General features: G+C 40.1%; 1 protein-coding gene across 2 annotated transcripts in view; it reads left to right on the top strand.

Moving 5' to 3' along the window:
• RNF150 (ring finger protein 150) overlaps positions 1-16,825 on the top strand; it is a 359,371-nt gene that overhangs the window by 252,205 nt on the left and 90,341 nt on the right. For both annotated transcript variants that reach the window (XM_056802729.1, XM_056802728.1), the window contains 2 exons: positions 9,709-9,780; positions 10,686-10,768. In XM_056802729.1, the coding sequence (XP_056658707.1) occupies positions 9,709-9,780; positions 10,686-10,768 (155 nt within the window). The remainder of the gene's footprint in view (positions 1-9,708; positions 9,781-10,685; positions 10,769-16,825) is intronic.

The following is a 16,825-nucleotide window of genomic DNA, read 5'->3' as shown; positions in this document are numbered from 1 at the left end:
CAAATACTTTTTTTAGGTCATTTATAAAGAGACAGAAACTTACCCACCCTGTTGAAACGTGGAGAAAAAAATGAGTGTGGAATGTTAATATTGTCTCAAGGCATGTATTTTTTATTTTCTCACTCTGAAAGAAATTGTATTGTCCCAGCACTCCTACATGTGAAACATTATTGACTTGTCTCATCAAATAGCGGAGGCACAGTTTTTCTGTATTCCTCAGACAGATGCTGAAACATCTGTACTGCCCCCAGCTGCAGAGATTATTTCTTTCCCTTCCTTGGGCTTGTGCTACAGACAGAGTTTCAACTTTCATTTGATCAAAAGTGTGTGTGTGTGTGTGTGTGTGTGTGAGAGAGAGAGAGAGAGAGAGAGAGAGAGAGAGAGAGAGAGAGGAAGAGAGAAGCAGAGAGAGAGAGGAAGAGAGAAGCAGAGAGGGGGGGGAAGAGAGAAGCAGAGAGAGAGAGAGAGAGAGAGGAAGAGAGAAGCAGAGAGAGAGAGGAAGAGAGAAGCAGAGAGGGGGGGGAAGAGAGAAGCAGAGAGAGAGAGAGGGGGAAGAGAGAAGCAGAGAGAGAGACAGAGAGAGAGAGGAAGAGAGAAGCAGAGAGAGAGAGAGGGGAAGAGAGAAGCAGAGAGAGAGACAGAAAGAGAGAGAGAGGGAGAGAGACAGAGAGAGAGGGGAAGAGAGAAGCAGAGAGAGGGGGGGGAAGAGAGAAGCAGAGAGAGAGAGAGAGACAGAGAGAGAGAGAGAGAGAGAGAGAGAGAGAGAGAGAGAGAGAGAGAGAGAGAGAGAGAGAGAGAGAGAGCAGTGTGTACATATATGTGTGACTCTGGATTAGATAGAGATAGCTGGATCCAAAATAAAGCTTTGAAAGCTTTGATCCCAGGAAATACATTTAATACAGTTCTTTGGGGATAGACAAGTAAAAAGCATCTTTCATGCATGACAGTCATTTGACCTCTCTGTGTGTTATCCACCCTCCTCCCCCATAACAAAATTCTTTATAGAATGAAGAAAAATATTAGTGATTTTGTCAGATATTCTTTCCCCTTTATAGGAGGAGACAGCATGGGTGTCAGAGAAATCCTGGCTATTACCTCTCACCTTTGAAACTTTGGCTATGTCTGCTTCCTTCTCTAGGCTTTAGTTTTCACATGGACAAAATGAGTAGATTTATTTTCTTGAACCAGCCCTGTAATTTCACTGGTATCAGAAGTTCCCTCTACCAAAGTAACCTCTGCTTTGCGACTTATTTGTTTGGGGCCAGTCATTTTTTAGTCATGCCTGATGCTTCATGACCCCATTTGGGGTTTTCTTGGCAAATACTTAAATGGTTTGCCATTTCCTTCTCCAGCTCATTTTATAGGTGAGAAAAGTGAGGCAACCAAAGTTAAGTGTCTTGCCCAGAGTCATACAGCTAGGCTAGAGTTGAACTCAGGTCTTTCTGACTCCAGGTCCAGCACTCTATCCACTGTACCACCTAGCTCCCCTTTACAACTTATAGTCTTAAAAAAATTCTTGAGAGGCAAGAATGTTCAATGACTTATTCAAGGTCATAAACCGAGATGTGAGACTTGAATCTAGTCTTCCTGCCTCTCCTCTTCTCTCTACTATATTGGTCAGTAAGATTTCTAAAGGCACCTAGATAGCTCAGTGGATTGAAAGACTGGCCCAGAGAAAGGGGTTCTGGGTTCAGATCTGGCCTCAGATACCTCCTATGTATGTGAGACTGAGCAAACCACTTAACCCTCTTTATTTTACCCTTACTGCTCTTCTACCTTAGAACCAATACATAATATTAATTCCAAGACAGAAGATAATAGGTTTAAAAATATATATTAGCTTTATAAGGTCCCACCCAGCTCCAAATTGCATGATCCTATGATTTCTGTTTTGCTATCCCTTAGAGAATTGTTTGTTTTTCTGAAGTGTCTCTGCTTCCAAGCCTAAAAATTGGTCAGACCTTTTCCAGGGGGCATAAATAAGGGCTTTTCCATTCCCTGTGGCTTGATAGCTCCTTCTGCTAGTTGGGGAAGCTCATACCTGGAGTGATTCTGCCTTTGTTGTGACTGAATCTCTCTGTTGGGACTGAGTAAGCTCACCACATAGGAGGGTATTAACCTGTGCCTGCTGAAGGCATCCCGGTGTCCTTAATGGGATTTGTCTTCTTAAATCCCTCAGCATTAACCCTGCTGCTCACCATAATGCCTAATACCTTCATTCCAGTCTGCTTTAGGGTTGTTTCCGGAATGGAAGTGCCAATCTTACTTATTGGTGAAATGCATGACACCTGAAGAGAGCCTTGGCAAAACTGTTTTCTGTTAGGGGAAAAAGAGAGAAAAAAGAAATGGAATTTTCCTGAAGATCTATAGTATTTTTCTTCCAATACGTCAAAATTGTAGATGCATTGTGGGATAAGGGATGGACTACTAGGCTTGAGTACTTTAGTATGTGAGGTAAGGAAGATTATAGACAAACAGAGTCAAATCTGGAAGAAATCATAGACACTATCTAGTCTATGCCTCTCATTTTACAGTTGGGGAAATAGAGACCCATTGAGATTAAGTGATATGCCACACAGACTATAAATATCAAAGGTGAGTTCTGAACTCAGGTCCTTCAATTCTACTGGACTTGAAATGCCTTCTTCTGAGTTCAAATAATGCCTCTGACAATAACTATGGGACTCTGGGCAGGGCACTTAACTTTTGAGCAGCTCATGCATCTCCTGAGGATTTATCCACTTAAGTTCTCCTCTAAATCTCTCAGTGGCCAGGAGCTAAAGTCTGTGCCAGTAGAGTTTAAAGTGTAGCAGGATCTACATAACTGAAACAGCTTTAGATAAGATCTCAGTGTCATCTGAGAACCGTCCTAGCTCTCTCTAGGGAGGCATAATAGGTAAATGATTTCTTTTAACCCCAGTAATTAATTTATATGTGTGTGTCTGTAGACACATATATACATATTTATACACACTCATATATATGTTCATATATATAGTAAGGGGGAAATTAATTTTTAAAGGGTTGGGTTGGACTTGATTATTTTAAAGTTTTTTTTCTCCAGGAATTTAATTCCAAAGAGATTTTATTTACAATATATTTACAAAATGTAGAAAGAGTGAAGCAAGAAATCAAAGAGAGGATAAGGTAAGATATCTAGCCTGAGCACTAAGTAATTTACTCCCGGACCCTCCAGGCAAGGAGAATTGGTTTCAGCCAGTCTTGGGAAAGGCGAGGACCAAGGAAGTCTCTTATGAAAATTCAACAGTTAAGAGTAAGCTTTTTACTCACCAAGTATCAGTCCAGTCAGCAGATCCTTCTGCTCTTCTTCACCAGCCTCAACTTGAAAGCATGAAGAATTGAACTCCAGCAAAAGTGGAAGTACAAGTTGAACTCCACTCCAAGAATCCCAAACTCTGTGTAGCACTCTCTCTTTTAAAGGCATTTTCTCTTGTGTCACTTCCTGTGGCTTCCCCTAATTTTACATCTACCAATCACAGTTGACGCTCTGCTCTAGGACTACCCAGAAGGCAGTTAATCAATTCTGATCTGTTACCCACTATTGCACAGGTGGGTTACAGATCTCTCACTTCATGATTAAGTGGGATATTTGCACTTTTGGTGATTAGATATAAATGGGCAGATCTTCATACTTAACTTTTAAGTACTGTGTTTACACTTTTTGTGATTGAATCTAAAAATGGGCAGGTCTCCATACTTAACTTTTAAGTAGGGTGTTTATACTTATGGGGATTAAAATCTAAAAATAGACATGAGTTACAATTTAAATCTTCACAATCAGGGAAGGACTAAGTACCTTCATTGTTACCATCAGAGGAGAGCCAAATCCAATGTTCAATATATATATATATATGTGTGTGTGTGTGTGTACGCTAAATATACTATGTAAATAAACATATATACTATCATTTTTAAAGTTTGCAAAATACTTTGCATATGTTATCTCATATAGCTTATATAATTTTTTTAAACCCTTATCCTTCTGTCTTAGTAACAACTCTAAGAGAGAAGGTCAGGGGTTAGGCAATAGAGGTTAAATGACTTGCCCAGGGTCACACAGCTCAGAAGTGTTTGAGACAGAATTTGAACCCCAAGTCCTCAAGACTCCAGACCTGGTACCCTATCCATTATGCCACCTAGCTGTCCCTCTAGTCCTACTTCTGACTAACATACTATTCATGGGAAAGAGGGAAAGGAAACTCTGCAAAGAGTAGCCTTAGGGAGTTGGCTTCAGGACTGGCAGAGAATTCCTTCACCTAGGAATTCTGTATATCAAAGAAATTATGGCACTTGTTCCATCCCCTAACCCTATTATATATTAGGTACTATCAGGGAAATGGAGGAAAGAAGTAAGTTGGGAACAAATTTTTATAAACAGTTTCTCAGAGGTCTCATGTCTAAAATATATAGAGAACTTGGTCAAATTTATAAGAATATGAGTCATTCCTCAATTGACAAATAATCAAAAGTTATGATCAGAGAGTTTTTGGATGAAGAAATCAAAGCTTCATATAACTATATAAAATTCTCTGAATTATAATTGATTAGAGATACTCAAATCAAAACCATTCTGATCTATCATTTCATACCTAACATATTGACTACAATGATAAAAGGGCAAAATGACTAATGTTGGAGGAGATGTGGAAAAATGATGACACTAATACACTGTTGGTGGAACTGTGGACTGATTCAGTCATTTTGGAAAACAGTCTGGAATTATGCCCAAAGAGATGCCCCAAAGAGATAAAACCCTGTACACCTTTTGACCCAGCAATGTCACTATTAGATTTGTTTTCTAAAGTGATCAGGGAAAAAGGAAAAGAATCTATATATTCTAAAATATTTATAGCAGCTTTCTTTATGTTGGCAAAGAACTAGAATTTTTAGGGTTATCCATCAGTTTGAGAATAGCTACACAAGTTGTGGTATATGTTTGTGATGAAATATTACTGTGCTATAAGAAATGGCAAATGTTAATTTTTTTAAAACCATGGAAAGACATACATGAAATTATAAAGAGCAAAATGGACAGAACCAAGAGAACATTATATACAACAACAGAAATACTCTTGAAAAAATGACATGTATATGTCCACCTCCAGAGAAAGAACTGATAAACAGAAACAAGCAAGACAAAGTTTTATAATAAACATTTTTTCATCAAATGATACCTTCTCTAATAGGGGAAAGAAGCGTTTTAACGTATTAAACAGATAAACCAATTTTAAATTTAAAGAAGAGAAACAAAGATAAATCATATTACTGAACCAGAAGAATTTCAGGACATATAGCTCAGGAGTAAGAAAGGGAAGATAAATATATGAATTTGGGTTTTGTTTTATATTGCCTACATCTATGATTTCATCCCTCTTACACTGTCAAAACATTCTCCATCAATACAGATTGACAACTTGTTCATAACTTACTGCATTAGAGATTTACCCAATGTCACTGAAATCAAGACACATGTTCTGAGAGAAGTAATATGACTTGAAACCAGTTTTTCATCATTCCAAGACCAGCCCCCTATCCACCATTCCATGTGGAATATGCATAAGTCAGAAAAGTACTAATGGTATCAAGAGAGGGTAAGGAGATTCAAAGGTGAGATAGATCACTTCTAGTTGGCAGCATTCATTGATGGTGTCTTAGAGGAATTAGTTGGGCTGTTCCTTGAAATATGGAGAAAGTTTCAATTCTCTGAGATGCTTATAATTGGCATTCTAGACACATAGTCACAGAGGCAGAAAAATGAAAGATTTGTTCAGGGAACAGCAAGAAGTTCCATTTGAACGAAGTGCAGAATACATCCAGGGGATCATTGAGAGTTAAAGCCAAGAGGAACAGTTCAGTCCATATTGGAGAGTACTTTAGTGATAGGCTGCAGGAGCTGGGAGTTTATTCTATTGGAAATATGGATCAATTTGAGAGGTTTTTTGTTTATTTTTAGTGGGAAAATTGCATGATCCATTGAATCTTCCATGACTTCCATGGCAAAGATGAATGGGAGACATCACAAAGGTATAATCAGTAGGATTTGGCAACTGCTTCAATGTCAAAGACAATGGAGAGTAAATGAGTAGTCAAAGGTGACTTCTAGGGGCACCTAGGTGGTTCAGTGGATAGCCAGTCCTGGAGTCAGAAGACCTGTATTCAAATCTTGCCTTGGACACTTCCTATCTACATGACCCTGTTCATGTCACTTAACCTCAGTTGCTTAGGTCTTACCATTCTTCTGCCTTAGAACTGACACTTAATAATGATTCTAAGACCAGATGGTAAGATTTAAAAAAAAAAAAGATGAATTCCAAATTTTGAACATGGGTGACTTGGACAGTGGTGGCCTCTTCAACAGAAATAATGGCACCAACAGGAAGGACTAGTTATTAGGGGGAGAAGGGTTAGAAACGGTAAGTTTGGGGTTGAGGCATGTTGAGTTTGCAGTTCTAGCATTATACCTAGGCAAGAACCTACTACATTTTCAGTACAATCATTTATACTTTGGAAATCAGTTAACACTACGCTTAGAATTTGATGTATTGTTGCATTGATTGTCTAGACTTAAGAAAGTGTTGAAGTAAATGTTAATAATGCAGAATAAAGGCAAAATGTTTCCTCCTACATTTTTTCAGAGAATCACTGGCTAAACATTTACCAGAATATTCTTGTGTTTAAGTAAGGATAGTTAAATAATAATGATTTTTAAAATGTATTTAGCAGTGTGCTACACACCGAGAATAGAAAAGCAAAAGAGTCCCTGCTTCCTAAGATCTCACTCTTATTGTAATAGAGGGAGAGAACACAGATAGAAGGTTTCAGCATCTAGTCAAATGGAAGGAAGGATTCTGTGGTCTTTACGGTAGAGCAGTGAGGCTGATGGCAATGCATCTTCTTTAGTATCTTTTCCATTGATAAAAGCCACATCTGAGAGTAATGTTTCACTCTGACTGTGTCAGAGATTTTGATGGTGATAAATTTCTTGTCTGGGTCTTGAGTAGTTGTGGCAGCTCCAGGAGGCAGCATCTTGCTTCCATGAATATTGACTGTAGAGACAGAGCTGGAAATTGGGCTTACAGTCTGGGAAGTGGGGGCAGGAAGTAAGGGAGAGGGAGTAAGAAGGGTGCAACTGCTAGTCCTAGAATCCTTGCTATCTTCCATTCTTGTGATACATTCTTTCCTTACCTCCATAGCACTGAATCCATCTTGTCCTTTAAGATGTAGTTTATGGGCAGCTAGATGGCTCAGTAGATAGAGTGCCAGACCTAGAATCAGGAAGACTCATCTTCATGAGTTCATATCCAGCTTTAGACATTTAAAAGTTATGTGACCCTGGGCAAGTCACTTAACCCTGTTTGCCTTAGTTCCTCCTCTGTAAAATGAACTGAAGAAAGAAATGATTCTAGTATCTCTGCCAAGAAAGCCCCAAATGGAGTTAGATGTAACTGAAAAAGACTTAACAAAAGTGTTGGTGACTGAAGACAGCAAGGTGATTCAGTAGACTGAGAGTATTTAAATATATATTTTTATACATACTATTTCTTCCCCATTAGAATGTAAACTCCTTGCATGGAAGGATTGTTTTATCCTTTGTACTTGTATTCCCATTACTTAGCTCATTAATAGTAGCAGATAGAATTTGCTTAATGAAAATTTGTTGATTGAACAATTGCAGAATCCTAGGCTATTGCTAGTGAGGTACAGGGGAGTAGGGAACCAAGATGGTGGAATAAAACAGAGAAGCTCAGAATCGCCACAAGAATCCTCTCCAACCAGCATTAAAATAATGCCATAAAACAAATACAGGAGAGAAAGAACCAACAAGGAGTCAAGGTATAAGGGAATTAGTGGCCAAGATGGTGATAGAGATTTGATCTGCATGACAGTCCTACCTCTCTCTCCCCTTCAAGATAATTTGATTCTTTGTCTAATTGGGCTCATGACAGTTGATATTGGTAGGGACAGGGTGGCAGGTCCCCTAATCCAAAAGGATTGCTCCCCTAGAAGAGGACAGGAGGCCTATGATCTATATAATGCTCTCTAGGTCTAGGCCATTGGTTACCAATTAGTATTGGTGGTGGCAGGGATGGTCCTCTGGAAAACAACCAATTTCTTCTTTTCATATATATTTATGGAGGAATAACAATAACCAACTTTGATAATGAGGTTGAAAATTTAAAAAATATTTTGTTATCGCTTGGTTCTTTCAGTTGTGTCTAACTCTTCATAACGCCATTTTGGGACTTTCTTGGCAAAGATACTAAAGGTTTGTTATTTCCTTCTCCAGCTCATTTTATAGATGAGGAAACGGAGACAAACAAAATTGATCAATTTGCCTAGGGTCAAACAGGGAGTAAGCATCTGAAGCCAGATTTGAATTCAGGTCTTCCTGATTCTAGGTCCAGTGCTCTATCTACTGTGCCATTTAGCTACCCTACAAAGTATCTTACATGTGTTATTTTATTTGAATAAGGTAGATGCTAAAACTATTATAATGTATCCTTGTGTGAAAAATGAGGAAATATAGCCTCAGAAAGTTAGTCATGTGCCCATCATCACAAAGCTCCAAATAATAAGCAACAGAGATGGAATTCAAACTAGATCTCCAAGTCCAGTACTCTCTCTACTATTCCACAGTCGGAAAAACAGGACTCAAGTTCAGGAAAGAAGTCAGGGCTAACAGAAATAGATTTGGGAGTCATTTATAGAGAGGTGAGTGCTGGAGTGAATGAAGACTCCCGTGGAGGACATTAGAGAGTGATAAAAGCAAAATCAGGTACCTTAGGGAATGCCTTCATGGGGCAAGGAAAATAGAAAGAGAATGAAGAACCAGAGGCGAAGAAGGAATGGTCAGAGTGGTAGGAGAAGAACTAGAATGAGACAGTGACATGAAGTCCATCAGGACCAGTATCAAGAAAGGGGGTAGTGAGGACACACATTGTTTATAAGAGCAGGTCCCAGGATTATTGGGATTTGGGGGCCTGAATACTAGGTCATTGCCTGGCTATTGTTTGACCCCAAATAACTCATTCCATCTATGCGTCTCATTTGTCCATCTCAAAAATTGAGAACCTTGCCAGAAATGTGTGAAGGTCTCTTCCAGGATGTTACCATCCTGTGACTTTGAAAATCACTTCTCACATCCAAAATAAAATGGAAAGAAAATTGGAAAACCCATGAAGTGGGATAGTAGACCCCAGATTCACTTTTAGATTGTGTCCACCTAAGACAATGGAAATGAAGAATTAAGGTGACTACATAAACAGTCAAGCAACAACCCCTGCTATTAAAGAAAAGTGGATGATTGGGATGGCTTGTCATCCAAATTGGCTCACTTCACAGCCCAGATTAGCCCACTAATTGCTAAGGCTCCCACTTCATTCTGTTTGTGTGGGAGTCTGCTGGCTTTGGAGTCACTGGGGCCACTGCCTTCCTGTCTCCTGTTGTGTTTTAGTCTGCATGACCCAATAGGACTTCAGTCTGTGGAGAGGCGTTAATGGATGCTGCTTGCCATCTTTCTCTTAATGCAGCAATTCTTCATGTGTGAGCCATTTCCTCATTTCTCCCTACTTTTTTTCCCTCCTTGATTTCACAGCCAGCCAACCCTAGTTTATTTAAGAACATTGTCAAAAACCAGCCGAAAGGTCTGTGCCTTAATGATTAACAAGCAGTTTTTACCTTTTTCAGCGTCGTCTGGGAGATGCCGCAAAGAAGGCCATCAGCAAGCTTCAGGTCAGGACCATCAAGAAGGGGGACAAGGTAACATCCCCAGCTGGCTCTAACTTGAAGGGTAGGAAGAAGAAGAGTGTGGGGGAGAGGGGATGAATTGCCATGAAAGCCTCCAAAAGGCCAGCAAATAACCAAGACAATTTTATAGTAGGCACAGTGGTTTCATTATAAAATCATTGACAGTGAGCCCTGGGGACAGGGGGCACCCAGGTGGCTCAGTGAATTGAGAGCCAGAGCAAAAGGCCAGGAGGTCCTGGGTTTAAATCTGGCCTGACACCTTTTAACTGCATATTGCTGGGCAAGCCACTTAACCCCCATTCCCTAGTCCTTATCATTCTTCTTCTTTGGAACCAATATGCAGTATTGATTCTAAGATAGAAGATGGGGGGGGGGGTGTGGAGAGGGAAAAGGGGAGGGAGGAGAGAGAGAGAGAAAGAGAGACAGACAGACAGAAGAGACAGACAGAGACAGGCAGAGACAGAGAGAGACAACTCTGGGGATAAAGATTTGAGGATAGGAGCAAATAATACATGGTAAATTGTTGATTCAAGAAACTAGCCTAGACTTCACTGAGAGGTTTGTTCCTCCTTTTGAAGATCTATTGTTGGGGCCACTAAGTGGTTCAGTCAGTAGAGAGCCATGCCTAGAGTCAAAAGGTCCTGTGTTCAAATTTTGCCTCTGACACTTCCTAGCTATGTGAGCCTGGGCAAGTCACTTAACCCCCATTGCCTAATCCTTAAGGTTCTTCTACCTTAGAACTGAAACATAATAATGATTCTAAGTCAGAAGGTAAAAAAATAAAATAAAATAAAAGATTTATTGTAGAATGAAGTTGGTTGCCTGCAATAGCTTATCTTGGTATATAATTTAGGGATCTACAAAAGAAGGTTAACTAAGCTAAGGAAATGGGTTGATCTGTTCTCTCTTTGTTGTAGGAAACTGAACCTGATTTCGATAACTGTGCAGTTTGTATCGAAGGCTACAAGCCTAATGATGTTGTGCGGATCTTGCCTTGCCGGTAAGTGAACCAGGTTGTGTGATAGGGATAGCCTGTGTTTTCCTGCTTTGTACTAAATAGGGTGGATGTACACCCAGACACAGAATGGATGGTAGAATTCACTTGGAGACAAGAAAACAAAGTCAAGTCCTGACTGTGAAGCTTACTAACCACACATCCCTATCAAGTTGCTTATTCTGTCTGAGCCTCAGTTTCCTTATATGTAAAATGAGGGAATTAGTCCAAATGGCCTCTAAACCCCCTTCCAGCTCATAATCAATGATCCTGTTATCCTACACTTAGTAGCTCAATGATGGCAGAGACTAAGTCTTATCTGAATTTTGAATCTCCTCCAGACCCTAACACAATGCTATGTATGTAGCCTAGATCAGTGATGGCAAACCTTTCAGAGTCTGAGTGCCACACAACCCCCCTTACCCCACACAGGGGGGAGAGGAAGTATTCCCATTGGGCTGCTGGGTGGAGGGGTGGGTGAAATGAGGAATGTCCTCAGTGAGTAGAGAGGGGAAGGGGAGTGGCCCAAGTGCTCCTCTCCCCTCCAGCTCTGCCATCTGTGAGCCACCCACTTTACCCTCTGTGTGTTCCCATTGGCTGCTAGGCAGAGGGGCAGGGGATGTGAAAAAATATTATCAGCCATGGTATAGAAGGTGAGGGGAACATCCCCACCTAAGTCCCTTTGCCTTTCTAGTAACAAATTCTGGGGGAAGGGAGGGTGGACAAATGCTCACAGAATGCTGTGCTGCCATCTTTGGCACCTGTGCCATAGGTTTGCCATCACTGACCTAGAGTCTTTTTTATTTCCCCAACAAGACAAGTTCTTAATGAATCTGGGATGGTTTGTCTCAGGGTTTCATGTTGGCTGCTGCCACTTGTCTGACAATTCTGTCAGGGTCTCTCTGTCCTTGAGGTGTGAGCTTCTGATCCCCATCCTGGTCTTGCTTCACCATCTTGAAGCCCTCCAGAGCTTAGAGGACCCTTCATGTCACACTCTTATAACCTCTGCTGAAGTGACTGGGCATGACCCTCTGGTACTTGTGCCTCTGTAGATCTTGGTCATGAAACCCACCCTGGCACCATCTCAGAGACACAGGTGATGGGCTATGGAGGCAGTCCATGTGGAGGAAGAGTTCTCTTCCCAGGGCAGCAGTTCCTGATGATTAGCCAATTTGATGATGTCCACTCATTCAGAGACTTCCACCTTCCCTATTGAGAAAGATGATCAGGCTCCAGACATATTCATACTAGTTCCTATCCTTCACCATGACTCTAGGTATTGTGTAGACTCCATGTGGCCAGCCAGGGGGAAAGGAGCCTAGGTTGTTTCTTTTCTTTTTCTTTTTTTTTTACTTTAAATTTCTTTAAATAAACAATTAATCAGGATGAGAAATTTCATTTTCAAAGGTATGGAGGAGGAGGAGGGAAATGGAATTGTTGTGTTTTGTTTGATTGGTTTTGTTTTTTTGGAGCCTCAATCCTTAATTAGCATTCTTTGAATCGATTTGAATTGCAGTTGACTATCACTTTGGTGTAGTGGAGGGAAGGCTGCCTTTAAATTCTAGCTCTGACACGCACTGGCCCTATGAACAGGAGGAAATTACTTCATCTCTCAGAACTCATGTAATTCTCCAAGACTAAAAGCTACAAATGAGTTATTGATATGCATTTGTGGAGGGAGTTTCTACATTGGGAATTCCCTTACACATCATGAAACCCCAAATAAAGAAAATCACATTGTTTCAGTTCTTATCAGCCCAGTCCTGCATTCTTAGTCCATTTTTGCATTCAAGCTGTGATGGAATTTTGTTTTAAACCCTCACTTTCCTTTAGTGTCAATTCTAAGACAGAAGAGTAGAAAGTTAGGCAATTGGAGAGTAGGACTAGGCAATTTGGGGTTAAGTGACTTGCCCACACACCTTGGAAGTGTCTGAGATCAAATTTGAACCCAGGGCCTCCTGACTCCATTCTCTTTACTGTGCTACTGTAGTTGCCCACTTGCTGCATTTTTTAAAGTGTCATTCTCTCTCTATGAGCTTGGGAGATACACCCACTCTTCCCCAAATGAATATTATTGTAATTTGATATTATTGTGATTCAATTTGTCAGGAAATTCAGAGTCCAGAACAGGGAGAGGGGGGAGGTCTAGAGGCTGTACTCTGCATTGGCCAGATCACATCTGGGGTATTGTGTCCAATTCTGACTGCTGTATTTGCAAATCCAGAGTGCGTCCAGAGAAGGGTAACTAGAATGATGAATGGATATGAAAACATACTATGAAAATTAGCTGAAGGAACTGGTGATATTCAGCGAAAATAAGAGAAGAAGACAGAGACATTAATTGCTGCTTTTAAATATTTACAGGGCTGTCATGGAAAAGAGGAATTGGGCTTCTTTGATTTAACTCCAAAGAGCAGAGTTAGGATTCATAGTCTAATTGTGAAAGTTAGAGGAAGGCAGATTTTGCTTTATATAAGAAAAAAACCTTCCCAATGATTGGAGATGTTTGCAAATGAAATGTAAGATGATGGGTTCTCAAACGCTAGGAATATTCACATAATGGTGAAACTTAAGATCAGAGATCCAGAGTTAAAAGCATCTCCGAGGAGGCCATCTAGACCATCCTTTTCCTTTTACAGAAGAGAATGCTGAGGCCCAGGAAGGTTGAGGATCTTGCTTATGGTTACACCCAAAGTAACAGAGGACAGTAGAGTCAGTTCTGACTTTTACTGTCCGATGCCCCATTGGTCAAGGCTCTCACAGGGATCTCATGCCTTTGGCAGGGGATTGACATCTAAATTTTTTTTCCAACAATGAAACTTCATGCTCCCACTGATATATGATCAGCCAGCCTTTGTCATGGAGGAGAAACTCCAGCCCTGGTACCTGATAACATAGCCAAAGGCATTAAATTTTTCCCCAAAGTCCTGGTGTTCAGAACCACTTTTCTTTTTTCTTCTCTTCTTTAACTGAAATAATAAAATAGTAGCAATATTTTAGAAAAAAAATGACTAAAGGACCAGAATGAGACCAAGAATATTTACCAAGCTAATATTATTTTCTCTTCCTCTTTTCTGTAATAGAAGCAGATCCTCTCCCTGCCACAGACCCCTTAAGAAGGCATACAGCTAGGTCTCACAGTGGATAGAGCCCCAGGAGGGTAGAATTCAGGAGGACCTGGGTTCAAATGTGACTTCAGATTTTCTAGCTGTATGACCTTAGATGAGTCACTTATCCCCAATTGCCATTGCCATTCTTCTGTCTTAGAATTGATACTAAGACATAAGGTATGGATTTTAAGGGTGGGAAGGCATATGGGAACATTTTCAGACAAGGAAAATGGGAGAATTTATGCTGCTTGACTAACCATGTTTTTTTACAAAGTTTTCATTGCTGTTGTTTTTCATTTGGCAGTCAATGTAAGGAGGAAGGCTATGGTTAAGGGTATAATAGGAAAGAAAGTGGAGAGGGAGGAAAGATAAAGATTCACAATTCCGTGTGTTTGAGTTTGCTCCTTTTTAAATTCTGTGCAAATAGAAATGCTCATTTTAGCTGGTGTTTGCCTAATTCAGAATAAAAAGAAAATAAATCTTAGAGGAAAGAAAAATGCAGGATATGGATATAAAAAGAAGGCATCCTTGCAGTTTTTGGATTGGGGAAAAAAGGGGGAAATGAGGAATTAGAATTTGTAGAAACTCTTCTCCTCTAGCTAAAACATGCACCAGCTATGTGGTAAAATAGAACACAGTCCATAGAATTGGGATTCAGTCCCAGTTCCATCACTTGCTCTACTTTGGATCTGGATTCAGTGGGTCTAGATTAGATCTAGGCTCTGTCCCTTACCTCTGATGTGACTTGTCTTGACATCAGTTTCCTTCACTATAAAATGACTGTGAAGGAAATACAATGCAATGGAAGAGTGATGCTGTCTCTGGAATCAGAGGACCTGGATTCACATCCTGCCTCTTAGGGCAACTACCTGTGTGATCTTGGAAAAGTCATTTAAACTCCCCGAGCCTCAGTTTTCTCATCTTTCAAATGAAAGTATTGAACTAGATGACCTCTCACTTGACGATCCAAAGAACATTTAACCTTGAAGGTCCCTTTCAGTTCTAAATCTGTGATTTTATAGACTTGTGGTAATATCTCCAACCCTGTTCTTCATCGGTATAATATAGATTTTACTACCTGCCTCAGAGCTATTGGAAAAAAGTGCTTAATAAGCTTTAAAATATTATATAGATGCCAGTTATTAGTAGTAAATTGTGTAGGCAATCAATGACCTCTTTGATACAATTCAGGTAGTCATTGACTGACTGATGATCAAGGCATCTTTTTCCCAGTATGAAAAAAAGATGGAGTTGGATCTAAACTATGTTATAATACAGATAGTGATCGAGGTCACCTTGGACAAGTCTCTTCCCCTCCTTGTGCCTCAGTTTCCATTTCTGTAAAATGAGGGTGTGAGACTAGCTGATCGCAAGGTCTAAATCCTATAATCCTATGACTCAGTGCATTCAGAGCACATCACCTGCCCTGAACAAGTATTCGTACTAGAGAAGGAAATGGTGAACCACTGCAGTATCCTTTCCAAGGAAACCCCTTGGATAGCCATGGTCCATGGGGTTACAAAGAGTCAGACAGGACCAAGCAACTGATCAACTACAAACCAAGACAGTTTTGTCAGTTTGCCCCCACTTTTCCTTTGCCTTGAAAATCCTGCCCAATATAAAGTTCGAAACAGCCAACTCTTGTTCACAGATCATCCATACACTATTTAGTTTTCCTTAATGAATTATTCACTCCTCCCTTTACAATTTTAACTTCCTGGGAAGACTAGCCAATAGCTAACCATCAAATGGGCTGTAAGGAAATCTGAAGGGCTTAAGGGCTCCCGTATCTCATTGACCTTATCCTTTGTCCCACCCAGGGGCTCAGGGTGTTGTATAGTCATGCTTGTTCCCATCTCAGCCCTTGATTTCTTCTTTGACTATTTCCCTATTGTCCCAGGTCTGCTGTTAAATGCCACAATTCACTGACTATCGCCTTGCACCTGTTGTTTTTGAGCATCTGCTGATTTTAAACTGTCAGCGCATAATATGCATTCCTTGGATCTCTTTCTCACTGCAGATTTTTAAAAAGCAAGTCATTTCATGCCTGCTGCTTGTTTCTGCCGGACAGGTTGCACTAATGGCTGCTCTCAAATCGATTCATCAACTCCTCTTGGCTGGATCATTTTCTCTGGGGCATTAGTGTACCTAGGCACCCATGAACTTCCGTATTCTCGCTTTCTGGTTGTTTGCCAGGCTAAATTACCCAGGGAATTCTCCGGATCTCCTAGGACGTAGAAATATTTCTCAAATTCTCTAAACCCATTCATCCCTCTATAGGAATATATAGGTTCTCAGCGTGGGGCGCAGAGATATTTCAGAGAGCCCATGAATGTGGGTATATGTATATATACACACATGTATACTCATGTCTACTTATATACATATATCTGCACACATATATACATATGTGTATAAAAGTCATTAGATGTAGATCATTTGTGTATATTTCTATATTGAAATATAGTTAATATATATACATTGTATTTTAATTTTAACTGTATTTTAATACAATTGGTTTTCTTCCAAATTCTGTATATTTTATGTTCCACTTGCAAAAACAGTATCCCAAGAAGGACTCCACATGCTTTACCAGCCTGCCAAAGGTGTCCATGACACTGAAAAGGTTAAGAACCCTGCTCTGTATTCTCAAATAGCTCTGGAGGTACTTCTCATGTATCTCTCCTGCTTTTGCCAGCTTCCTGGCTCAAGCTCACAGGCAACTTTCTTCTAGGGGAATTGGTAGAACTAAGTGGGAATATCTAGCCTGAAGGAAAAAGAAAAGTACAAAGAAGAATAAATGATGGCTGATTTTACTGTCATGTTCTTTCTTTTTCTAATTCTCTACAAAGTGAAAGCTTCATCTCTCTCTTTTTTGAACAAAATTTAATAACTTTTCCCTCGTTCTTCATGCTCTTGAATAATTATTAGAATTCTGATGATGTCATTTTCC

The sequence above is a fragment of the Monodelphis domestica genome, chromosome 6, assembly GCF_027887165.1.
Source record: "Monodelphis domestica isolate mMonDom1 chromosome 6, mMonDom1.pri, whole genome shotgun sequence".
Classification (NCBI taxonomy): domain Eukaryota; kingdom Metazoa; phylum Chordata; class Mammalia; order Didelphimorphia; family Didelphidae; genus Monodelphis; species Monodelphis domestica.
This window is presented reverse-complemented; position numbering and strand designations above follow the sequence as displayed.